General features: G+C 38.5%; 1 protein-coding gene across 1 annotated transcript in view; it reads left to right on the top strand.

Moving 5' to 3' along the window:
- The window catches only part of LOC136880973 (cytoplasmic dynein 2 light intermediate chain 1), a 212900-nt gene that overhangs the window by 131062 nt on the left and 54659 nt on the right, over positions 1-27179 (top strand). Inside the window, exon 6 of the mRNA XM_068229209.1 lies at positions 5838-5995. Coding sequence (XP_068085310.1) covers positions 5838-5995 — 158 coding nt within the window. The remainder of the gene's footprint in view (positions 1-5837; positions 5996-27179) is intronic.

The raw sequence follows: 27179 nt of genomic DNA, 5'->3' as shown, positions 1-27179 counted from the left end.
CCTCATAAGAACATAAACTAGCCATGAAGGGGATGCCTTGCTCACACCCATGAAATACGCCTTCACTTTCTCATTTTCCATTAAGTCACTAAATGACACCTTTTCCCATATTATTTCAATACCATAGGTGACTATTGGCTCTATTGCACTGTGAAAGAGTTTCATCGCCGTATCAGTTGACAGCTGGGTTGTATCATTGAGACTGTTGTTAAATTGTGCAGCTTCTCAAATGAACCATAATCTTCAAACAGTGTGAGCATAACATTCAGCCCCCTGTTACTTGAATTTGCTTACGTACACTGCCTGACAAAAGAACATTTCGAGTTCCCAGCAGAAATGTCAGCGTTAACTTCTTATACCTAAATTCTCTGTACTCGTAGAACAGCCACCAGAGTGCATTAGTGTTGTTACCCCACTTACTTTGAAAGAGAGAGAGAAGGTATCACCCTCAATAGTATGAAAAACATTTAGGAAATGGTTCCTCCAAGCCGTCGACTGCACGAGAATTTTGTTCGCACTGGGTCTGTGACCAATGCCTTTCCAGGAAGTATTCAAATGCAAGATAACATCATAAATGTTTAAGGCACACTGATTAGGAGCCCAGAAAGGTCAGCTACAAGATTACCATTGGAAGCCGATATCGCGTGGGCAAGTTTCTTAAGAATTCTCCTCCTCAGTCTGGGCACTAAGCCTTACCACATTCGTGTAGACCTTAATGTTGCGTTATGTTGGATGAAGCCACGTTTCATATCGGCGGCAACGTGAATAAGCACAATTGGATCGTTCGGATCACAGAAAATCCCCGTGCAGTAAGAGAACACACTCGATCCTCTCCAAAATTTAAAGTATGGTGTGGAATTTCAAAGTACTTAGTCCATATTGTTTTAATGAACAGACTGTAACGGTAGATGCTTACCTAGATATGTTACACCAATATGTTGTTGATAATCTTCTCCTCCGGATCTTAACATCACGTTATTTCCAGCAAGATAGTGCACCATCACATTTTTTCCTTAACGGCTCGACATTTCCTGGATGAAACATGGACCTGTGGCTTGGCCAGCACGGTCATACTGATAAGTTCAACATCACACACCCTCTCAACACGTCGGACTACTTTCAAAACATTACGAATGGCGAAGGGTCTGTGACACCCACCAATCCATGAAATTACAAATTGTGGTTAAGTTGTACTGACAGATGATGGGATAGCAAAGGCCTAGGAGTGGGAAGGTACAGCCTGGTGTGAACCACAGAAAGCCATCTTCAGGGCTGCCAACTGTGGGGATGCAAGCTCACCGCACCACCAACTCGCCCGGTAATTGCGAGTGTCAACAAAACACAAATAGAGTACAGTGTTTGAGATCATGCATTGCTAAGTCTCTAGTCACTTGTAATTTAATGCATGCTAATATGCACCTGTTGGATTGGTGGAGATTTCTTGCTCAAGTATGGAACTCACACCTGTCCCTATATCAGAGGCGTAGCCAAATATTTATGCTGCATATGATCATGGGTTCCTTGTTTAAAAATGATCAGTTTGCTGTGCGGCACAACATACGTGTTGCTTGGATAACCTGTTATATTCTGTATTATGTAATGTTCAATCAGTTTACTGATGTGGAAAAGTTTTATGAATTTTTTACCCATCCAACCTGCAATGTAATTCATTTCGCTGCTAACTCACGACACAGTACTGTAGCATTTGTGCACTGGTTTCTGTTTGCATGTTCTTTTGTTTATTTTGCCAGCATTATTTCCAACAATTATCATCCAAAGGCTATATAGAGTGTTCAGCAGCGTAGGTGGTTATAGAATACTCCTCAAGAACAGATCCTAGTTTCTGAACTTCTGAGATCAGATATTTCAAGGAGAAGAACACTTGTTCACATTGCAGGTCATAAGGCTACATATTTTATTTAAAATGTTGTCACTGGGTGAGTTGGCCATGCGCACAGCTGTGAGCATTGGTTCGAACCCCAAGATGGTTTTCCGTGGTTTCCCATTTCCACACCAGGCAAATACTGGGGCTGTACCTTAATTAAGGCCATGGCCGCTTCCTTCCCATTCCTAGGCGTTTCCTATCCCATTGTCGCCATAAGACCTATTTGTGTTGGTGCAAGGTAAAGCAAATAGCAAAAAAAAAGAAATTATTGCGTATGGCATATAGAGGCTACAGAGAAATATATATATATAAAGTAAATAAATAAATAAATAAAATGTTGTCTTGTTGTTTTAATTGAAGATTGTACACACTTTTTCTAGGACCTGAATTCAGGAGATGCAACAAATTGACTTGTGCATTCAGCAGCAGTTGCATTTGAAATGATGTAATGCTGTCGCTACACTGTGTGACGACAATGCCCCTACAGTTTATATGACTGAAATCAATTTTGCAGCATGCTTTAACATCGTAGCTGTCATTCTTAACCACAGCTTCGACAGGTTCTTTCCAGACAACTTTACCTTCAGGAAATTTAAAGCCAGTGATGAGAAACCATTTGCTACGGTAATTAGTTTAATGAGGTGAGGGGTATCTGCAAAGAAGTACACTTTGTGTGACCTTTGTGGGTTTGTTTCTACACAAGCCTTGATTTGGTACATCCATGTCACAGACACACTCTGTACTCTGTTTCTGAAAGACATGAAACCAAAGTGTCTAGTATGTCTTTGTCATCATTTTATCAAAATCAGTGTAAGTTACTTGAACACTCATCTCACAACCATGAATTGGGCCTATGACTTCATTCTTCAGCACTTTTGATGCACTTTTCTTCAAACTGGAGGACTGCAATTTTCTCATCATCTTTATACGAGACAGCAGGTGTCTTCATTATTTGCAGTATATCTCCCAGGATTCCACTTCCATCTGGCATGTCAATTTTTGAAGTCCATTTTTCCTATGTTGAAAGTCCAGGCAGAATGAATGTCAAGTTTTCTTCGCTAGATACCTTAATGTGAAAACCACTGATATGTCTTCACCAGTCCAATTCGTACCTTTTTGCTGCTTTGTATCTTCACTTCATTTTCAGGAAAAATTCCTTTCAGACCATTCACCAGTTTTATTTGGATGCTTTGGACATAACGTTTGAACCTGCTACATTTTATTAACTCCTTATGCAAATTACTTATAGATACGTGGCTTTGATGTAATTCGCTTTCCACTGCTTCTTATTTCAGTTTAAGGTCATCATTAGTTTTTCTTTCATTATATGTATGTTTTTCCAAACTTTCAATTTCTTCAATCACGGCCATAGTATTATCACAGGCCTGGGGAGGTTAAGTGGCTGAAGGAGGTAGTGAACTTGCGATAGTCATGTTATGTTCTGAATCTTTTAAGAATTCATCAGCCATTTTTTGATTGTCTCACTTTCCCTTCCTTCATACTCATTCATGTGAGACTTGCTTTACCTAAATTTATACAGTTTTTGTTAAGCATAAGTTTGGGAACAGTTTGCCCTTTAGAGCCTCTTAAATCACTGTCAGAAAAGTGTTCGCAAGACAGGCGGTAGAAATCCATCACGCCTACATGTTTGGATCCACTGTCTTCTTAGCTCCTCTTTTTTGTGGAACCTTAGTATTTGATGTGACTATTTCCTGGTTTTCAGCTGCATGGTGGCCATGATCATTAAGGCATTGAAGTCTAAACGTTTAGCCGGATTGAGTCCCGTTGATCACCATCAGAATGTTGGCCAGCAGGGTAGGGAAGGTGTTGGTATACAATTTCTAATCATTAGATTGCGTGTCAAAAGCCTCTGCTCATATGGAGTGGGGGCACATGACGCTGTTGGTGGTGATTCGACCGTTGGATGGGGACGTTAAGACTTGAGCAGACCCCTTGGTGCTATTCGACAGGAGTAGGCTATGTGCCGGCACCAGGTTTCACCCTCTCCCTACTATCATATATCACGTCATTCATTTCATCTCATTAACTCCTCTGATGAGGAAGGGCACCCGGTTGTAAAAACATGCCATGACAGATTCATCTCACCCCATAGAAAAACGGGACAAGGGTTGGACAATCAGGAAGTGTACACTTATACCTGGCATGTAAGTAATGAGCCTTGCCTGTTGTGTGCTTAGCCTTCAAAACCTTGCATGCAATTTTCTAAGCGTAGTATCTTGTGAGTGGAAAGTCAGTGATCATACACCCATGGCTTATTTTTTATGTCAGTGCATGCCATACACAAAATAAAAATATGCAACATTTGAGTAGTTTTGTATTTTAATGGGTTATGGTGACATCCCATGTCCACTTAAATGATACAAATGATTATTTAAACAGTTTTGAAATGTCTATGAAAGGAACGACCTGACAATGCAGCTGCCCAGTGGAGCAGTTGTAAACACTACAGGAAACCCCCTGGACCGGACTGAGAGAACTGAAACTTAATCTTAAGAGATTCATAAAATTGGAGAAAGAAAAGTGTTGGATGGCTTTCACTAGCAAAAATAACAAGAAGCTTTTGCATAGAATTGAGAATAACAGAAGAAACATTTATGTTTCCGTGAAAACTATGGAAACCAATGAGGGAACTATTGTATGAAAAAAGGAAGACATACAAAAAGAGATGAGGAAATATTTTGCTCAGGACCAAATGGAGATGGAAGAGTCACCTGGTGAGGATGAACTGAGTCACGAATACCAACTGGAATGAAGAAAAGTTTCCAGAAGATTGGATAAAAGGCATTGAAGTTCCCCCTTCAAAAAGGAATGCAGGCAACACTCCTGTCTCATGGATTAAAGCTGGTTGAAGAAGAACAGTATGGATTCAGGGGTCAGACCTCATCTTTGCTGTTGGATGATTATGGAGAAAGGAAGAGGTGTCTTCTTTGTTTCCTTGGATATAGAAAAGACTTATAACAGCTTGCCTAAAGAGAAGATCTGGGAATGTCTAAAAGTGCCAGAATATCTTATCAGGAAACTTTAACAGAACTGTGTCGAAATACGAACGGATATTCAGATTGGTTTGCTACAAGTAAGGCAGTGTCACCATTGTTATTCATCACTGTAATGGATGAAGGGTGAAGCAACTGAATTCCAGAAATGTTTTCAGGCCTTTTCTCTTGCAGATGATGGCCCTACATAAACAATAGCAGTGAAAGTGAGTCGGCAAAGAGAACGTATAGACAACAGAAGAAGCAGCACCGTCACTGAAGATAGCCGAAGCTCAGCTGAAATCACCAAGACAGTTCTGAAAACAGCCCGCTTTTACCACCAAGTCAGGAAGAGGGCCCACTTTCTACCAAGAGATAAGAGCAAACTCCAGGCTTGAGGTCAGTGCTTCAGAAAACAAGAGAAAATTATCCAAAAAGACGTCCAAATGGAACCACTTTGTGCGACTCTAGCAGCATCAGGATTGAAATGGTGGAACGACATCAGTAGAGGAGTAAGTTTGAGTGACGTCTTTAAAAGTAGGAAAGATCACAATATGAAGATAAAATTGGAATTCAAGGGGACAAATTTGGGCAAATATTTGTTTATAGGAAGGGGCGTTAGGGATTGGAATAACTTACCAAGGAAAATGTTCAATAAATTTCCAATTTCTTTGCGATCATTTAATAAAAGGCTAGGAAAACAACAGATAGGGAATCTGCTACCTGGGCGACTGTTCTAAATGCAGATCAGTAGTGACTGATTGATTGAACTAGCATCAATCAGAGATGGTTTGGTCACTTGAAGAGAACGGATCCAAAGAGAGTATGAAGAGACCTGGAGATGGAAAGAGGAAGAGGAGGGAACGTACACCACACTTCTTTCTATTCCCAAAAGTGAAAATGCAGCCAAAGGTGGTAAAACAGTTTTGAATGTACACGTTCTTTATGTTCTTGGTTAGGACTTTGATCCGGACAAGAAGAAAGTGGTGTGCCGCACCTTACGCTACGTGGCCCACACCCTGGGAGCCTCTCTCCAGTTCTATAGCATCAAAGAATCAGGCCTTGTGAAAAAAGCCAAAGACCTGCTGAGCCATCATGGATTTGGAACGCCACCTGTGTAAGTACTTGCTTGTTCTCTTTTTTGTGGATCGGCCTCTGCATATACTTGGGCGTTTCATTTCACCACTGTAATTATTATTATTATTATTATTATTATTATTATTATTATTATTCATTTCATTCAACTTCGCTAATTGGCCAACTAGGGACCACGATAAGCCTCACTTTACATTCTGGCAGTTGATCATTTTTCGCTTGATCCACATCATCTTCATTAGCTCACTGTGTTCAGCACGACGTTCTTCTGTCCATTTAGCACCAGTTGCCTATTTTTCATCCCGGAAAGTCCCAAAAGTCTTGATGGCTGCTCTGAAAAGATTTCGGTCTTGTGCATCTTCTGCTTGTAGGCCAGTTCTTTAAGATCTTTCTTGACATTAACATACCATGGCATTGCCATTTTTGGTTTTGAGTCAAATATACTGAAGATACGTTTCATCCATCGATCATCTGTCGCATATGACAGTAGAAGCAAACTTTGCTTTTGCGCATTGTGTCCGTGATCTTCTCTATCTTAGAGTATATTTCTTGCCTGGATTTTCTAATGTAGATACCATTTTTGTAATTTGGACCAAGTATGGTGTGTAGGATCTTTCTTTCTTTCCTCTCTAAATCCGCAAGCAAACATTTCTCAGACAGGATAAGGCATTCAAATGCATACAGCGATGCTGGTTTGAAGACAGTGTTGTAGTGACAAACTTTTGTGTTTAGGGAAAAGCACTTTTAGTTGTATATGTTGCGGGTGGTTTGGAAAGTGACTACCATTTTCTTTATTATTATTATTATTATTATTATTATTATTATTATCATTATTATTATTATTATTATTATTATTATTATTATTATTATTATTATTATTATTATTTCGAATGGGCCACCAGAGGACCACGTGCCAATTTCAATTCCTTCTTCTTTGTTCTTTCCTTTTCTTCCAGTACGCTTTCATCTGTTCACTGTGTTTCTTCTTTCTGTCTTCAGACCACTTTGAACCAGTCTTTTTTACTTTCACACCTTGGAATCCTTCTATTTTCAATACTTTTTCCCGAAAGCCTTCTCTATTATTTATTTCTTCTGTTGTTATATTGTTTTTTTCTAAATCCTTTCTTACTTCATTGACCCAGCTTGTCGTTGATTTCTTACCCCACAAATATCTGAAAATCTTACTGGTTAATCTACTATCTTGCATTCGATATAAATGTCCAAAAAACATAAGTCTCCTTTTCCTCATTACATCTGATATATTTTCTATTTTTTGATATATTTCAGCATTACTTCGTAATTTCCAACCTTCTGCTGTGTTTTGTGGGCCTAATATTTTCCTCATGATTTGCCTTTCTAGTATTTTTAGTTTATTTAAATTATAGTTTAATGCCAGACATTCGCTTCATATAGGCATTCTGGCTTCACTACTGTGTTGTAATGCCTTATTTTTGCATTTTTGGATAGGCATCTTTTATTGTAGATATCTTTGGTGACACCATAAGCTCTCTCCATTTTATGTACCCTCTCCTCTACTGCAGATTTTTCTAAACCATTTTCTTGGATTATTTCCCCTAGATATTTGAATTTGTTTACCCTCTCTATTTGGCCAATATCTGTTTTCAGAAATTTTGGTGCATCCCAAATATTTGTTAAAAGTTTTGTTTTTTCTGCAGAAATTCTTAAGCCAGTTCTGCTGGCGATTCTTTCCAAGACATTTACTTGGGTTATAGCAGATGTCACATTTTCAGAAAGTATTGCAAAGTCATCTGCAAATGCAAGACAATTTATTTCAATCCTTTTGTTTCCTCTTCCTAACCTTATCGGTGAAATGTTGAGTTCAATAAGTTTTTCGTTCCAAATTCTCACTATTTTCTCTAGGACACAATTAAAAAGAATTGGGGATAGTCCGTCGCCTTGTCGTACACCATTTTTTACTTTGAAAGGCTGTGATATCTCTCCCAGAAATTTCACTTTAGAGACTGTGTCTGAAAGTGTTTCACGGATTAGATTTGCCAGTTTAGACTTTATGCCAAATTCTCGAATTATTTTATATATAGTTTCTCTGTCAACAGAATCAAAAGCCTTTTTTGAAATCTACAAACATGACTACAATGTCCTTTGAATTAAGTAACCTGTGGCGAATTATTGAATTAAGATTAAATATTTGTTCTGAGCATGATCTTCCTTTCCTGAAACCACCTTGATATTCACCTAAATGATTGTCTAGTGTTGTTTCTACTCTGTTTAATAAAATCTTGGATAATATTTTATATGCCACTGCTAATAAAGATATTCCTCTGTAGTTATCAACATCCTGTTTATTACATTTTTGTGGAGTGGATGTATCAAGGCTACTTTCCATTCCGCAGGAATTTTTTCAGTTTTCCAGATTTCTTCAAAGTGTAATTGTAGCTCATTTGCTATATTTGGCAAGGACCACTTCAAAAGTTCTGCTGTAATAGAATCTTCTCCGCTAGCTTTGTTGTTTTTTGAGGGTTTTAATTACTTCTTCAATTTCTTTTATAGTTGGTGGTATGTCTTCTTCCAAATTTTCATCAATATCTTGAAATTCTAATTTATGACTTGGTTCAGGACAGTTCAAAATTTGATCAAAATATCTTGCTAATGTCTCACAATTTTCAGTATTGCTTAGTCCAATTCTGCCGTTTTCATCCTTGAAACTAACATTTGTAGTTTGGTACCCCTTTAATTCATTCTTAAAAGTCTGATAAAAGTCACGGGTGTTATTTTTTATAAAGTTTTTGTCCATTTCTATAAGTTTCTCCTTTTGAAAGGCTCATTTAGTACTTCTGATTATCCTTGCTGTTTCCTTCCTTTGTTGTTTAAACTGATCAAAATCTTCAATTTTCTTTGAGCATTTCCATTTTTTCCATGTTTTAGCCCTCTCTGCTAAAGCTTCTTCACATATTTCATTCCACCATATTTTCCTTTTATTTTTTATTGACCCAAATGTTTTCTGTGCTGCATAATTAATTGCTTTGGATATTTCTTGCCAGTTGCCTTGTTTAACCACTTTAATTTCGTCTTGGTAGTTTTTAATTGATTCTTTTGTTATAGTAAGTCTGTTTACATTATATTTTATTAACCTCTGTGGCTTTCTTTGTTCTTTATTAGGTAGGAGTTTGGCTTTAATTTTAGAGAGATAATGGTCAGAATCAAATTCACCATTCCTTACTACTTTCACATTCATAATTTCTTTTGTACTTTTTTTGAAACAGCCACATGATCTAACTGAAATTCTCCTAACATTGGGTTTTTGAGATATCCATGTTTTAGCTTTTCTGGGGAGTTTTCTAAAGAAGGTTGACATTAGTTTCAGGTGATAGCTTTGACACAAACTGATTAGCCTAATACCATTTGTATTTGTTCTTCTGTGGGCTGGGTAATGTCCTACTGCATTTCTAAATTTCTTTTCTCTACCTATTTGTGCATTGAAGTCACCTAATAGTAATATGGTGTTCATTTTCGGAATTTTGGATATTTCATTTTCCAAATGAACCCAGAATTTCTCTGTTTTTATATTTTTATTTTTATTATTATTAATATTATTATTATTATTATTATTATTATTACTATTATTATTATTATTGTTACCGTGTTTTGGTGGTAGGTAGAGGTGAAAGAAGGTGCGGGTTGGTGAACAGGTCTCAAGCTACGAAAATAAAATTAATTTAAAATCTAACAAGGTTATATTTTCTTTTCAAAAGAAATAACAAGCATGGCAGGTACAGAGTAGCAAGTCAAAAGGTAGGTACAATATTTACAGGATTTGGGCTTCGCGCCCCGACTTCACAATGCTTGGGCAATCAGCCCAACCTTACTTCAAAATAAGAATTAACAGAGGGGCAGAAAACCCCATTCATGCTCAGGAGCACTTGCTCCAATTTACACCGAAAAGCCTCCTCGAGGCATACAACACTCAATTTTCGAAAAAGAGCCACTCGCTCTCAACTTTAAGCCTCTCAAAGGCCACACCAAACTCCACCTTCAAGTTGTCCTCTCTGGACATAGACACAGGGGTAAAATACCCAACCTACTGAGGTCTATTAAGTGAGAAAAGATTAATTACTTGACCTCTAAAATAACAATTGAGAGGAGGCGAACTTGCGCTCCTAATACGCTTTGTTTAAAACCTACTTGGCACTAGGCCGTTAATACAAGGGCTAATCCCATACTAAAGAGGTGACTTAAGAAGGAAACAATTTACATTAAGTCGAAGAAGAATAGGTTGAGAAAAATATAAGTTCACCTCAAAACAATATGAGTGGGAGCTCGAGAGGGTTAAGCACTCTCTATCCCAATATGTAGTTTAAAAGATAGAATAAATACAAGTTTCTTTACATTTTAAGGAAGGTTACATAATGGAAAAACTTCGGACCCGCCCCGAGAGTTAAACTGCTGAGCAAGCAAGAAAAGAAGTAATTAGTCGGCCATTACCTGGGTGTTGACTGTCGCCGAAGAAAGAGGCGCTTCCCGCCCCCTGCTATGTACTTTACACACTGAAAGATCGAACAGAAGTGGCCCGGAGACCCTAAAATCAGCAGTTTATATCCTCTCGCGGACGGTTCGAGGCGTTAGGGGAATGAGAACACCCTCCCACAAAAACTTTATTGGGTAGGATACAGCAACATATTCAAGTTGGGGGAAGATACATCCGATTGGTCAGAAATTAATAAAAGAAATTCGGGATTGGCTAAATACAAAACAAGGGGAAAGAGAGGGGTATACAGCCAACTTAAACAATAACAGAAAGAAATTTAACAAGAAACAAACTTTTGAAATAAAAATTTCTCCAAAAAAAACAGTTCTTTCACTCCGCACTAGGGTGCACTATTGTTGATCTTCAGTAGTGTCCTCTAGAAGAGAAAGTTCACACTTCTTTCTACAAGCAAAACAAAAATACGTCGAAAATGACACAGTTCAAAAACTCCAAATTTTCCATGTAGTGACATCTTCTGAGAAATTTGAAAATTAATACCGTCAATAAAGTTCAGACTTCCTCCAGCAGAGGAGTTTCAATTGGCGCACATTTTAAATTAGCAGCGTGGAGGTGTACCGCCCGGTACAATTATTATTATTATTATCATCATCATCATCATATCATCATCATCATTATTATTATTATTATTATTATTATTATTATTATTATATTTTGCCGGGTAAGAGATGTTTTACATGTCAGCATCATACGACACCCTACCACTTGTCCACAGAGGGAGCTGGTTCAGTTATAAACTTCAAAACTACAGTCACCAGCAAAAAGAAGCAAAACACTATTTATCTCAGAAAATATTTAATGTTAATCCATTTGAAACCTGGTAAAACTAAAATATTTTGACTAGAGACAGGGATTTGCCTATTTGCCTATTTTATTCCTGTGTTCAGAAACGTGGGCTTTTGATATATAAACCCATTTTAGGTTCTTTTTAGCTATATTTCGTTGCTATTATTGTGCCTATAAATGCCTATCTCCGGGGTTTATACCTATTTGGAGTATACTGTAATTGCCTATTTGATGCCTTTTGACTGTACTTTAAAACAGCTGATTTTCTTCCAGTACATTATATTGTAGCTAGTGTGCTCAACAGATTTATCTTCTCTTTCCTCAATATCTGTTTACCCCACGATCAAAAATGGGAATTCTCAGAAGTCACCAGAAATTGTTCTAGGGAAATATCCATCAGGAGAAACAAGGAACAATTTGACCTTGAAGCCTTCAACCCCTTCAACATCGTGAGATATATGCGAGAACCAGTCAACGTCGAACTATGTTGCACAACCCATATGCCCTGTACCTCCCTTTCGATGCGAACTGTTGTACGCGTACGCTGTATGTTCAGAACGTGTTGTGATTTATTATGAAGTAGAAGAATAAGAAGAAGTGTGTTTGCGGCAATGCCCAAAGAAAAATCGTCGAGGTCCTACTGGCTGAAGCAGTGGATCACAGGGGATCCCAATTTCACAAAGGATGGAAGGGTAGTCTGTCAAGCTTGCTATAAGGAGGTAAGCTTGTTTGTTCCTTTTACCTTTATTGTGATTGAGACCTATGATCGCATTTCATTGTAGCATACAAAGGCAAGTTATTTTGTTGCAATGCTGTATTAATTGTGAACTTTCAATAATTTATATTGCTAAAATGCAAATAATCATTCAATTACTGAACGAGGAGTTCTCTTGTCACAGAATGGATTAAAATTAAATCGGTATTTTGAACTGTGATTCATTTCCTGTGAAAATAGAGATTTACAACTGAAATGCTATTTTTAAAACTCCCTTTAAAAATCGTGAATTCTGTTACACTTCCGTCAAGCCTTCGTGAAACACAGCTTCCAGATCCAATGTAGCCCGGCTAGGACGATGCCACAGCGTGTTTTACAAGGTTGCCAAGACTATCTTTAAAAGACCAAGCCAGCGAAAAGACCGTTGGTCTGGATTGGTGAGGTCCGGTTAGTAACCGTTATGCTTGGGGGGGGGGGGTGTGGAAGCAGAGAGAGTCTGAGGGGCGTAAGCTCCCAGGTTAACAAGCCTTTAGCATCCCCTCTAGAGTCTTGCTAAATTGCGACAAAAATAAGGTTACGCGCACATGTCACGAGAATTTCAAATTACGCAGTTTTAAATTTTCAGCGAGGGTGGCGGCCTTGTGGGCTTACACGATGCTGGATCTATTGCAGACAAAAGAAAATACTCTTCATGACAGCTGATGCGGCTGACCAAAGCTGGCGAATTGAAACAAATAAAATGTTCACAAATCTGAGATTTATAGTGCCTCCGTTTTCATTCTTCTATATAACTAAGAATACTGCTAGGGCCAGCTTGGTGGCTCGTTGGCAAGCATAAAGGACGGATCTCTCCTCTATGCTACTCCGTATCGTTTCACGTCTCTTTTATTATATTTTTCACCTGGTGAACTCGATATGATACTGCCAAATTATAACTGAAAATCCTTGAGGACATATTTCCATGTAAATTACTAATTCCCTTGTTCCTACTTTAAAGTTGTGTACTTCTAGAAACATCATCTCTAATAGTATTTTTATGAAACAAATGCATGATACAGTAATTATATACTAAGCATTATTGTCAATTATCCCAACTGTAGAAATTCAAGATATAGGGACAATGTAATTTTTGTCAATTTTATTATTTTTCAGATCAAATGTGAGAAAAATACCACAAAGATCAACTCAGAAATACTACGATGCATCTGATACGAGTACAGAAATCTGTATCAACGCAGCCTTTCTAACAGTCCACTTTGGGCAGCAACCAGACCTATGCCCTGCCATGTTAGGAGCTAATATGCCCCTGCATAAACCAGAGCATCTTCACATTTCAGCATGATGCCGGGAGCAATCACCACGTTGGACAAGAGTGTCATGCCCCTGGTGGAGTCATTTAGGATTGTGGAAGAAGTCAGGAGAAGTTTTGACCAAACCTCTGGGAAGGCAGCCGCTGTCAGCGAAATAAAATCAGATGAAGTGACTTCATTGAAGTTTTGTCCATTCACTTCATGTGGTGTTAGGAGATCTGTCTCTCAGTACAAAAACATTATGCATGAAAGGAGAACAAGGTTGTTACTGGAATACATTGAAACTTTGCTTGTAAATTACTTTTGTAGTAATTGAGTGTGTTATTAAATTATAAGTAATTTTTTCATGCCTCTTTTGTTGCTTATTTTACATGTTAGTGCCTATTTACATGCCTATTTTGGCTAATTTAAGTGCCTGTATGCCTGCCTATTTTAACTGTTTTTAGTGCCTATAATTCTCGTCTCTAATATGACATTACAACAATATGGCAATGTTGTTGTAACCTATGGCTTTATTGTGAAGTAACTCCAATACAAAATTGATATCTCTAGACAAGAGTATTAGGGAACAGTATAGGGCTTGTTGGTGTGATCCAGTCATTTTGCTGATGATAGCTAGATGTGCAGCTAAGCAGTCGTGTCCTCTGCTTCTTTCCTAGCCATTTCTTCATTGTAGTAAGTTTCCTTCGTCCATTTTATTTGTGATTATCTCCAGAAGTTTGGTACTAGTTTAGCTGCCAGTTTGTTGCAGGGATCTGTTGTAAAGTGATGCTTCTGCTTCTTAGTAGATGTTTAATGGCATGAATTCTTGATGAATGGGGTTTGGTATTTCAGGATACTACGTGTATGGCAGCTAGTGAATCTGTGAGTAGGACTGCTTTTTCAAATGAATTGACTCTATACAGCTCACTAATTGAGAAATATTGATCGTAACAATCACAACAGTTGAACTTGCGCTCAGAAGATAGTGGGTTCGAGCAGCCCTGAAGATGGTTTCCCATTTTCACAGCAGGAAAATGCTGGGCTGCACCACCTCCTTCCCACTCCTTGCTCTTTACACTCCCATCGTCGCCAAAAGACCTATCTGTGCCGGCGCCACATAAACTAACTTATCCCAACAGTTCACACTTCCGTATGCAGTCCATTTGTTCACATGCTTCAACACATTTCTAATGCCTCTGTAAGCTCTAGCCGCAGTTACATTTGTGATTCGATCAGCCATGCTCAGGATGTGTGTGCTCTATGGGCTTTAAACACCTATTCAATACGTTATTAATATAAGAGCTACATTAAGTTGGGACTGGTTTTGATCATCTTCGCCAAACATTGTACTGTAGAGAAATATATTAATGTTAAAATAGTCTTAGTTGTTATACATCGTCAAATTAACATTACGTCACAAAAGTTTCACTTTCTTAGGCTTGTGGTTTGTAATACATCGCTTGTGGAATTTGACTGTTGCTCAGTTAAAGTAGAATGAATCCATTAGGAATGTCGGAAGAAAATACAAAATTGAGTTATGTTTGTTTTCCAATTCAGATCAGATTCATAAATTTGTCCCTAGTTGTGAAGTGCAAGTTATGTTGCAGGTGCCGTGACAAAAGGAAAAGATGACAAAGTAGTTGGAAGTTTCGGGTTGGGAAATTGGAATGAATAAGGAGAGAGGATTGAATATTGAATTTTCACGACCGCATTATAATCGAAACAGACTTTCAACGTATTAGGTCGTGTTACGTACATGTAGTATGTGTTGAAGAGATGTTAAGTACAGAACAAAAATGGCCAGCCGGACACCAGTGGTAGAGCAACCGACGCAAAATCGGGAAGGTGTGGGTTCGAATCCCACTGGTGTCCATCTGACCATTTTTGTTCTGTACTTAACATCTCTTCAACACGTACTACATGTACGTAACACGACCTAATACGTTGAAAGTCTGTTTCGATTAGGAGAGAGGATTGTTCAGTTTTGTGTCAAGCATGATCTGACGATCATGAACACCTTTAAATTGCCAAAGAGGTGCCTCTACAGTGGACATCTCACACAGAATAGTTAAGAATCAGATAGGTTATTCCATATTCGGGAAAACGTTCCAGAATGCAGTGAATGCCATTAAGACGCTCATCCGACCTCAACCATCTTTGTGCCACTATATGCCTATGACTGAAAGAAATACAGAGGGCAACAGACTGGATGCCGAAGCACAGATACTGTACAGGACTACCACGCTCCAACATCACAGTTCACTTAAAAAGAAACTGTGGATGATGAATGCTGATGAAGGGTCATCATAAAAACTGAGATTGGAGTTGAGGCATTGGGAAGGCCAAAGCCACATGGATCGAGGCCCGACATGCCGAAATTAAGGACCTAGATAGACACCATGGTATGTTCCATCTACACAAGAAAATTCATGAGGTGGTTGGGTATAGACAGACTGGATAACTGTACTACCTAACATCCTGATCCTAAATGAAGAAATAAACATGGAGCGATGGATGGAGAATATACAAGAACTATTCAATGAAAAACAGGAAAGACATAGAATAAGAAGAAACTGCGACAGGTTCATCGATTGCAATGACGGTGGTAAAGAGGATGAAACCTGCAAAAGCTCCAGGACCAGACAAATTTCCACCAGAATTGCTTAAAATTCTGGGTGAACAAGGAAGAAAATGATTGCCAATGCTCTTCAACAAGATTTACGAGACTGTAGAACTCCTTGCTGGCTGGTTGCAGTCAATATTTGTGAGCTTGCCAAAGACACATAACGCAAGAGAATGCAAATACCAGTGTAATCAGCCTGATGTGCACCGCATTGAAAATCTTCCTTCGGATAAGTTACCAATGTGTCTACGAGATAATTGAAGAGCAGTTCGGATTCTGGAACTCGAGATCCCTTGTTTGGCAGAGACGCAGAGAGGTTAGTTGCCCGGTATTCACGAGAAGGCATGACAAAATGAGGCAGGTATGGATGACAAAGATGGGGAACAGAAGGCTCATGCTCAAGTGGGAAACCAACTCCTGAATGAAACAAAGTGTCTGTAACCGTTAGTTTCGGGACAACTACAGTTACACATAAATAATAATAATAATAATAATAATATAGAAAAATAATAATGATAATGAGATAGGAAAATGACGCAGTGGCGGAGAATTCATATAACCCAAATACAGGGAACACTTACAGGCCTAAAAATGACAACTAAGACAGGATAGTGGAACGTGCTGGGAAGCCCTATCTATGAGGTCCATGGGAACGTATGACGTTATGGGGGAGAAAAGATTTACAAGAAACACCCTCTAGCTCAACTATATTAAAAATGACAAGAAAGTTTTACAAAATACAATTCCACGACACGGAAACAAGACATACTTAAGTAACTTAACATAAAATTTGATTTAACAAAGAAGGTGATGCTACATTAAAGGTATAGTTTAAACCGAAAGTATTTAATGGATGAAAGAATTGAAACTACGGCAGTTGGAACCTAGGGTAAACTCGGACACATTAAATTAAACTTTTAAAATGATATTAAGCAAGGAAATAATGAAACACAAAAGGAATTAAACTAAATGAAACGAAACCAGAAAACATTGAGAATAACATTGCAAAAACACTGAAATAACACTTACCGCGGAAAGATGGAGTTCCCGAGGGTAGTAGCCCTCGAGCGCGAACGCTCGCTTGGGCGGTCGGATGGAAATTGACGCCGAGCTCACGCATCATTTTACGAAGCCGGCCACAAGGCCGGAAATGGCCTGATTACAATTAGCCAATAAGATCAAACTTACCCTAGATTCCTGGACCTTTTTGCCAATAGGAAATCTCGTGACCATAAATGGTCATTTTAACATCGTTAGCAATTGCACAAGTTCTGGAACATTACGATTACAACACCAAAATTTCATCATTGGAAACCACACGTGTGGTACAGGGTGACTCAATTTAAATAACCTTTTACATTTTTAAATCACATTACAAACATCAAATCAACCTTTGGACAAGTTACACCCTTGCTGACATTAATTTAAATTACAAATTACATAAAATTTACATACAAAAAAAAATCACTTCGAAAACAATTCTCGTATCTTGCCATGTTCATTTACAGTTCCATATTATCGTGATGTTTCCATATTTAAAAAAAAATTACAAACATATTTCAGTTACATAAAAAAAACATTCCAGCAGAGTCCAGAGTTCTTATTTCTTCATTTCTCAAAATATTACAAACAAAAATGAAATCCTTCAGATAAGCCACACAAAAACTTTAAAATTTATATTTCTAAACACACTGTAGTTCCAATTCTCCGTCCCACCGACCGGTGACATTCTCCTCCTCCCAAAGTCGAGCCCAGCTCGACAAAAAAAAAAAATTTACCAAAAATAACAAAATTTAAATGAACTCAAAATGGGATGCTTAATGGAGATTTGAAGATTCTTTCAACACCACAAATTGCACCACAACGCCTTTTTATCTTCGTTCTCTTCAGGAACGTCCTTACAGGCAAAAACAAGTAGAGCGTTGGTATCGCTATCAAACGAAGTCGCTGACCGTGGCCGTTGCCAACGTCTCCATCCCTATTGCAGTCCAGCCATTGCTCACTTACAGCCTCAGCACAGCCCACCCAACTTAGTGAACAGGTCCATAACGGGTGAAGGTAGGTGGCACAGCACAGACTACTGCCACCATTAAACACCTTTCCATTCCACCTTCAGACATTAGTGGCCAATAGGTGCGTTGCAGACTCCAAATAGATATCCCAGGTTGAAAGGTCAGTGGCATAGCAGTAACTGGAACATAAACATACGCAGCAGAAATTTGGAATTGAAGAAATGAGGCCACTGGCCTGAACTATCGAAGAACTAACAGTTGAGTTCCGAGGGTGGGATTTTTGTGTTTTTTCATTAACAATAACAAGCCTCCTTAGGGAGATTCCCTCTCATGTTTCTGGGAAACCCCAGCCCTCCTGGCAGTTGCTATTTCAGAATTTCAAAATTTAGGAAAATTAAAAAAAAAACTAAAAGAAAATTTGCCAGAGTTTACCCTAGTGCCAAAAACATTATAAAATCCCTAACTAATCATGAATAAACTTCTAAATTACCCCAACAGACATTACATTAAATTATATCTAACATGATTATAAATAACCCTTCCCATTACAACTAAAGTGACTTAACTAAATTATTAACTACAGAACCCGAAAAATGGTGTGCACCAATTAATTAAAATTTGCTTACAACTAATTCCTTATAACTACCAAATTAAGTTACCGTGTGCATTCTTAATCACCCAACATTAAGGAACAAAACGAAACAAATAAACGGAAGAATTTAGAATGTTACAAGGGAACTCAAAACCGAGAAATAATTAATTACGTTAGCTTGCAACCACTTTCAATGAATTGAATAGTAAGTCACTATTTATTACCATGTCATGTACTCATGAAATTTTTACATAGATAAACTCACATTACGTATTACGTGTCACACCAATCAAATGAAGGCGCAATAAAGCCAGGAATACCAAATGAAAATCATTACTTTATCAACAGGAACTCAAATGTGAAAAACAAAAGCGGTGCAAGAGTGCACATTCAGACATCCAACTCACTAATATAAGAAATAAAAAGGTACAAGTACAACCTTCATACCAGAGATTACCAGATAACCGCACGACACACAAGACTACCAAGCTTATCTGTCCTTCGACATACACACAGACAACATCAAACTACCAAAACAAGTGGGACGATCCCTGAATCAGCAAACCAACGAATGGTAAAAGGCACGGACGACCTCAATGCTGACTCTCATCACATGACATACAAACACAGTACACATACACACATAAAACACCCGTGCGATGACACATCAAGAAGTACCCACAAAATAAAAGGACAGAACATCAGAACATGACCTCAAGTACCCTTGAACTTATCACACGACACTGAGACTCTTAGGGCCAATATCGTACTCCTAGAAGAGGAACGGCCTTTCAGTACCTTAATCCTAAGCCTCAGTACACACACATATGCCTAGCAAAGGCACAATTATATACAAAAATCGTAGGACAGATACAGCACAGCTACAAATTTAGAACCGTACTCAGTCTACAGAATCCCATACTTCTACAAATTGAGTACATAAATTTAGAAGACACGAACCCGTAATGCAAGAAATTTTTAATATCGGTAAAATCGAACAAAAGTAAACAAGCAGAAAAATTAACTGAATGGCTTAGCTAAATCACACTACCTTCAAAAATTTCACTAGTGACAAATTTTAAATAACAGAAAGGAAAATCTTGACAACGTGCAGACCTACTATGAATTTAACAACAATTTATAGCTCAGAGTAAGAACACCAAAATGAACATTTGCAGAAAATCTTCCTAGTAATCATTCTACAATAACAAGGGACATCATTTTCCATCTAGGCACCTAATATTGGGCCAAAAGATCACAGAAGAATCTCATACCAGATACACTAGATTTCCAACACGTCACGAGCACAAGTGCAGATCCGTAACCCGTCAAATTTGCCCAAAATAGGCCTCAGCATTACCTGGTCTAAAGATATGGTGAACACGTGTCACCCTATGAGCCTATCCAAGTCCTCATAGAACCCTCCCTAGCAAATATAGGAATACACGGGTTAATAAATATACGTGACAAGGAAACAGACACTTACACGATGGAAAAGCACAAGACAAACTAGGAAACTTTTGTAATTTAGCAGCTAGTTGGGAAACAGTCACCAAAATAGTCCCATACCTACTTGGAAACGAACCCAGATCCAGCAAAAGACCACAACCAACACAACATGACCGGAAATTTAAATTTAAACTAAGCTACAACATGACGTAAACCTTACTTTAGAAGATCACACTCGTAGAATAGTACCAAATATAACATACCAGGCGACAAGAAACAAAATTTAGAAAATAATTTGCCGAAACACGAGATTTACGAACAGGAAAACACTCGAAGAAAGATACGAAACTTTACAACATAACTTCAAAATTGTTTCCGAAAATTTACCAAAAGAGAAATTACAGAAAAACAAAGGAAACTCCGTGCTAAAATTTAATCAGAACATAGTGATCACTGTGACAATTACGTGGTCTAGAAGGAAAACAAGCAGAACGCGACACTCGATAACTTCGCAGTGGGTCAAACGCTCAGCTGTTTTCAAGACACATCAGCTGTTCAAGAGATAAACATGAATTCAAACACAGGAGTACAGTACCAAATACAGTATCGAGGCAATACTTAGTATGATATCACGACGTAGTTTAAAACAACCGGAAATTACACAAATGTTACAATCAGAACACAAATGGAAGAAAACTAGACATAATCAAGCGTATTGAAATTTATCAAAGAAGACTTTCGGAAGGCGAACATAGCACACGAAATGTGAAGATATCACTTTACTACAAAACACGTGGTCAAGCGAAACCTTGCCACAGAAGAAAATTTATTAAAATTAACGAAACCAAAAAACTTGTTACAAATAGTGACCTACCATTTCCTCCAACCGTTAATTACAAGAGAAACACACTAACACAAGACTGCACATCGCGGAACGAAAAACACGTGGTGAGATTAACTCGTGCAAGAATCATGAAAAACAAAAGCGGGAATTAAGAACACACACGGGACACTTACAACCTAGGCCTATATACAAACTTAAAAGATTTAAAATTAATTTTAGAAAAGTTAGCCGAGAATGATCATTGTAAGTCTTCGCTCCTTACATAACACACGCTCTGATAACAAATGTAACCGTTAGTTTCGGGACAACTACAGTTACACATAAATAATAATAATAATATAGAAATAATAATGATAATGAGATAGGAAAATGACGCAGTGGCGGAGAATTCATATAACCCAAATACAGGGAACACTTATAGGCCTAAAAATGACAACTAAGACAGGATAGTGGAACGTGCTGGGAAGCCCTATCTATGAGGTCCAAGGGAACGTATGACGTTATGGGGGAGAAAAGATTTACAAGAAACACCCTCTAGCTCAACTATATTAAAAATGACAAGAAAGTTTTACAAAATACAATTCCACGACACGGAAACAAGACATACTTAAGTAACTTAACATAAAATTTGATTTAACAAAGAAGGTGATGCTACATTAAAGGTATAGTTTAAACCGAAAGTATTTAATGGATGAAAGAATTGAAACTACGGCAATTGGAACCTAGGGTAAACTCGGACACATTAAATTAAACTTTTAAAGGAAATAATGAAACACGAAAGGAATTAAACTAAATGAAACGAAACCAGAAAACATTGAGAATAACATTGCAAAAACACTGAAATAACAGTGTCAAATCATGTCAGCGTTTTCCGGGCTTGTAGGCCGTGGTCCGGGAGCGAGTGATTGTCCCGACGTTTCACCGAAGACTGTGTTCGGCATTGTCAAGGGTTCTGACGGACTTTGATAGCAGCAAAGCTCTCAGTGGAATGAAGTGCTGTTGTAATTCCACCTATTTATATAGTACAGGATATGGTACGCTGCTCGCCTATTGGCCGCCATGTTGGGGGGCGGTCGCTGATTGGCTGTTCTTCGGCCAATGGTTGAAGCGTTAGGGAGCCCGGTGTACATTGACCTGCCTTGGCAGAGACAGGCAGCTGATCACCCGTTGCTTTCTTCTGGCCTGCCACGGCTATCGTGTCCTTCAGGATTTAGAGCTTTCAAGACTGGAAACCAGGCTTTGTTTACCTGTTCAGATTCCTCCTTACGGTTGAAGCTGTTGGGATGTAGTTGTGTTAAACCATTTTAAGAGAGTTAGAGCTATGGTGAATTCAACACTGAGAGCTGACTTATGCAGCACAGTTTTGTAATTCAGCTTTTGAAAGTTAATTTTCCAATCCAATTACCTTATATGTTTTTAAAATCCTTAAATAAAAATGTTTGCAATCTACGTAATTATCGTATTTTCAAAAGTAAAACAGACAAACGAATAGGAAGAGGTGGCACCCCTCTTTTGGGCATGGCTTTTGTAGTTCACGAAAGCATAGTTGATTCGATAAAAGAAGTCACTCCAATGACGATGCGCGTACAATGTGCGAACAAAAGATACACAATAATTAATGTACATGCCCCCACGAACATTGAAAATAAAAAGGACTTGCAGAAAGTAGAAAAAATCTTGGCAGCAGTCCCCAGAGAAGAAACAAAGATATTGCTAGGTGATTTCAATGCACAGATTGGTAGAGAAAAGAATACCAAAAGACCGTAGGCAAATACCCAGCTCATGGCATGGCATGAGACTTATTGAGCTGTGTCAACAGAATAACCTGAAGGTAATGTCCACCTCTCTGAGGAAACATCCTCGAAAACAGACGACCTGGAGATCACCTTTACAATCTCTTGGAGAATATCAGATTGACCATGTAGCCATCACACATCCTTTACAGAAAGAAATTCATGATGAGCAAGTTCGAAGAGGAGCGAATATTGATTCTGACCACTGTTTAGTGCGTATCAAAGTGAAATTTACCCTGAAAGGTATCTACTACAAGAAATGTCATCTTCAGAAGTTTGACATGAAAAAGATAAAGGAAACTAACATAAAAGAAGAATGGGAAAAGGAAAAGGTGGACATCTGGCAACAGTTCCATGACAAGATCATTACAAGAGCTAAAGAGACGATTCCATTGAAGAAGAATACGAAACACCCTTGGTGGGACTCTGCATGTGAAGAAGCACTGGAAAAGCGGAAGAGAGCCTTTCAGAAATATAACTGTACGAAGTCGCTCGAGGCTCAACAACACTATCTTCAGACAAGGAAGGAAACGTCAAAAGTAATCAGGCAAACAAAGAGGAGATACATGAAGGACCAACTGGAATCTATAGAAAAAGATTTCCGAGATCACAATATGCAAGACTTCTACAGGACTTTCGCAGGAAGAATCCGTGGATCCACCCCACAGAATTTATGCTTCCGAAAACAAGACGGAAAACTCGCGCTGTCTAACCAGGATAATTGTAAGGAGTTGGCTCGATATTTCTCTGAATTACTGAATTGCCAGGAGCCAACATTACGATGGCCCAAAGAAACTCCTGTACACGTAAACCCTGAATCTCCACCACCTACCAAAGAAGAAATCCAGAGACACATCTTCAGACTCAAAAATAACAGGGCGCCTGGAAAAGATGGCATAGTTGCAGAACTCTTAAAGAACATAGGCCCAAATACACTTGAGGAGCTCACACTAATAATCATAGACATCTGGAAAAAAGAAAAGCTACCTGAAGAATGGAAATGTGCACTTATCCATCCGGAACACAAGAAAGGTGACAAAACCAATGTAAATAACTACAGAGGGTTTTCTCTCGTTCAAGTCACCTACAAGATTCTCTCCGCGTGTCTTATTCAAAGAGTACAAGAACACCTTGAACACAAAATTGGAGAATATCAAGACAGTTTCCGACCTGAGCGGTCCTGTGTTGAACAAATTTTTAACTTGAAAACATTATTGAAATATAGAGCAACCCGAAACTCTCCAATTACTTGTAGTTTCGTTGACTTCAGTAAAGCATACGATTCAGTCTATCGACAGTCTCTCTTTAACATCTTAGAAGAACAAGGGCTTGACCCAAAGACATTAAGACTCATCAAGGAAACACTCACGGACACAAAGTCAAAAGTGAAATTCATGGGTGAAGTATCGGAGCCCTTTGCCATTAAGACCAGCGTGCGACAGGGTGACGGATTGTCACCACTGCTTTTCAACCTTGTTCTAGACAAAGTCGTTTGGGAATGGGAGAAGGAATTGAAAATTCAGAAGCACTGGAAACCCATTCAACTTGGCCAAAAGAACGATGACATTACGGTCAGTTGTTTAGCTTTCGCAGATGACCTAGCGATATTAACAGACAGTGATATTTCAGCAATCAAACAGATTGAAATCCTCAAGGAATGTGCTGAGAAAACTGGACTAAAAATCTCATTCGAGAAGACCAAGTTTATTTGCACTAAATTTGACATTCAGTAATTACAAACAAAATATGGACACATCAAACGAGTTCCATACTTTAAATATCTTGGTGAGATCCTAGAACCAACAGGGTTGGAAAAGGAAGCACAGAAAGTTCGATTACAAAAACTCAAAAGAGCATATTGGAGAACCCGTGACATCTACAACAAGAAATGCATGTCCATACATACAAAAATCAAACATTATAATATGGTGATTAAACCTGAAGTGCTGTATGCAAGTGAAATCTTGTTACTTAATAATAAAGGTGATCTGGAAAACATCTTGAAGGAGGAAAGGAACATCTTGAGGAAAATTCTGGGCCCAGATAAAAAGGAAGAAGGGTATAGACTCAAATCACGCAAAGCTACAGAAAGACTGTCTAACCTTGCCACAGACGTCAGGAAACGAAGACTGAAATTCTACGGACACGTTCACAGACTATCGTATTCAAGGCTAACCTACAAGATTTTGACATATACTGAAGAACGTACCATGGATACAAGATGTCAAAAATGATCTGGAAAAGGCCCAGATAGAACCATCAGAAATGCTGGACAGAAACATTCACTGTCACAAGATACATAGATAGGTAGTAAAGCCAGAGAATGAAAGATTGGGGAGTAAGTGGTCAGAAGAAAGAAAACAGGCACACAGCGAAAGAATGAAAGCAATATGATCTGTTAGAAAGGTGAATCATAAATGTAATGCGTGATCCAAGAGGGTCCATATGCAAATAATAATAATAATAATAATAATAATAATAAAAGAAACCTATAACACTTATTTATAAAGTTCCATGGGACCAATTTTAACAATTTTTCTGTCATTCATAAGCTGTGGCTGAGTGGATTCCAAAAATCTTAGTGGCTTTTTCTTGGAAAAACTCTCTTGAAAACTCTGAATTCATTAACTGTTGAAGATACTGAGGTGGAACCTTTTTATTAAATGCTGATAACCAGAGTATTACGGATGTTTTATGTCGAAATGTACATTCCGTAAATTTGACTGCATACTTTTTTTTAAATATATCTTGGGCCGCTAATGACTGCTACATTGTAAAGGCAACATCACTGCACCTAATTGGGAGCATGGTATAGTAAGTGCTTGGAGATTAACAACACCTCGTGCAGTATGAGGTGGTGTTTAATTCTGTTTATTTCACTTTGAATCAATGATACCCCTTGGTAGTTGTTGTCAAACACAACACAGTGATGGCTGCCAATATGATGAACATGAACGTGACACCCTGTTCTATAACTGAGCACGTGTTCACATCAGGCAAATGCTGGGACTGTAACTTAATTAAGCCCACAGCCCTAGCCCTTTCCTATCCTATCCCACTGTCGCATGTGCTGGTGCGATGTAAAACATCTTACTAATGTCAGTGACCGTGGGGGTTTGTTAGGTCAAGTCCACCATCGCAGTATCTTTTCTTATCTTTGGCACTAAGGGAATTCTTGCTACTAAGTTGACTGGTCAAGATGGTTGTGTCTGCTAATTACCATATTTTGTGATATTGGTGGTTCCAACAGTCATTATGTTATGGGTGTCTGGGTGGAGCATTGTGCTGCCTCTGCTTCAACAATTTTGTTCATTTATTTACGTCTTTTCTTCACTTCCTGGGGTGCAAAAGTCCACTCCGAGAAGTGTATTGCTCGGGAGATGCTTGGAAATGTTCCCAAGTCACAGGCAGGAATTGAACTGAGACCAGCATGTTAACAGACAGCCATTCCATAAAATAGAGGTTTAATTTTTATTGAACATGAATATATGTAATAAACTGTAATACAGAAGCAGGCAACTGTCTGAGGGAGAGGACATCATGACATAGCTGGATTGTGCATTGCTGTTGTGGCTAGCGAGGGAGCAGTCCTCCTGCCAATTTACTTTATGGAAAGTAAGTAAGTAAGTAAGTAATATCTGCTTCTATAAAATGGGAAACCAAGTCTGGTAGGAAGACATTTGAGAGACAACCCAACCAAGAAACTACTACCTTGCTACGACCTTTTACTCAGGCTGAGTAAAGGGTAAATGGAAAGTAATATCTGTACACTGAACTGCAGAGGAGTTGGCTGGCTAAGTACCCACTGGAGAACATAGAGAAAGTACCCGGGAAACTGGAATTGTAAAATGATGATGATGATTTATTTTATTTTATTTATTTATCGTATGATGTGCACAGATAGATTATATAAATAAGTATACAATATATACACAATATATACAAGCAGAAGCCTATAGTTCCAAATCAAGTCCATTGATCCATTTTAAGGCCTCCTCAGTTGCGTTGTGTATGTCCTCCAAAGGACCTTGAAATGCTCTCTGTGGACACTCGGCAATTACGTGATGGATGGTCTGTGAGGTAGCTCCACAATCACACCCAGAAGACTTCTGCCAGCCCCATTTATAAAGAGTATAGCCGCATCTTCCTTGATTGACTCTTATCCTGTTTAGAGTCCTCCATTGACGTCTGGGTAGATGGAATCCGGGAGGTTGAACATGAGGTAGAGTCACAAGATGTTGGTTGGGAACAGAAGACTGCTGCCATTGGTGTAACCAGGCGTTCGTGATGGAGAACCCAGATTCTTCCAATGTAAGTGCAGTGCGCCAGGGTGGAGATCTAGACTTAAGTTGTGGAGGGGCAGGTTGAGTAATATCCTGGTGAACGGGGAGGTTGGAGTCCTGGCTGGTCTTCTTCCACAGTTTTAGAAGAGCTTCAGACCTTCTTAAGTAAGGCGGTGGAATATTACTGAGTGTAGGCAGCCAGGCCACGTTTGTAGAGCGAATACAACCAGTTATAATGCGCATAGCTTGATTTAGTTGAGCTCAATCTTCGCAGTATGAGCACTGTTCAGCCAAG

This window comes from Anabrus simplex, chromosome 9, assembly GCF_040414725.1.
Source record: "Anabrus simplex isolate iqAnaSimp1 chromosome 9, ASM4041472v1, whole genome shotgun sequence".
NCBI classification, from domain to species: domain Eukaryota; kingdom Metazoa; phylum Arthropoda; class Insecta; order Orthoptera; family Tettigoniidae; genus Anabrus; species Anabrus simplex.
The sequence above is the reverse complement of the archived record's forward strand: the minus strand, read 5'-3'. Positions and strand labels throughout refer to the sequence as shown.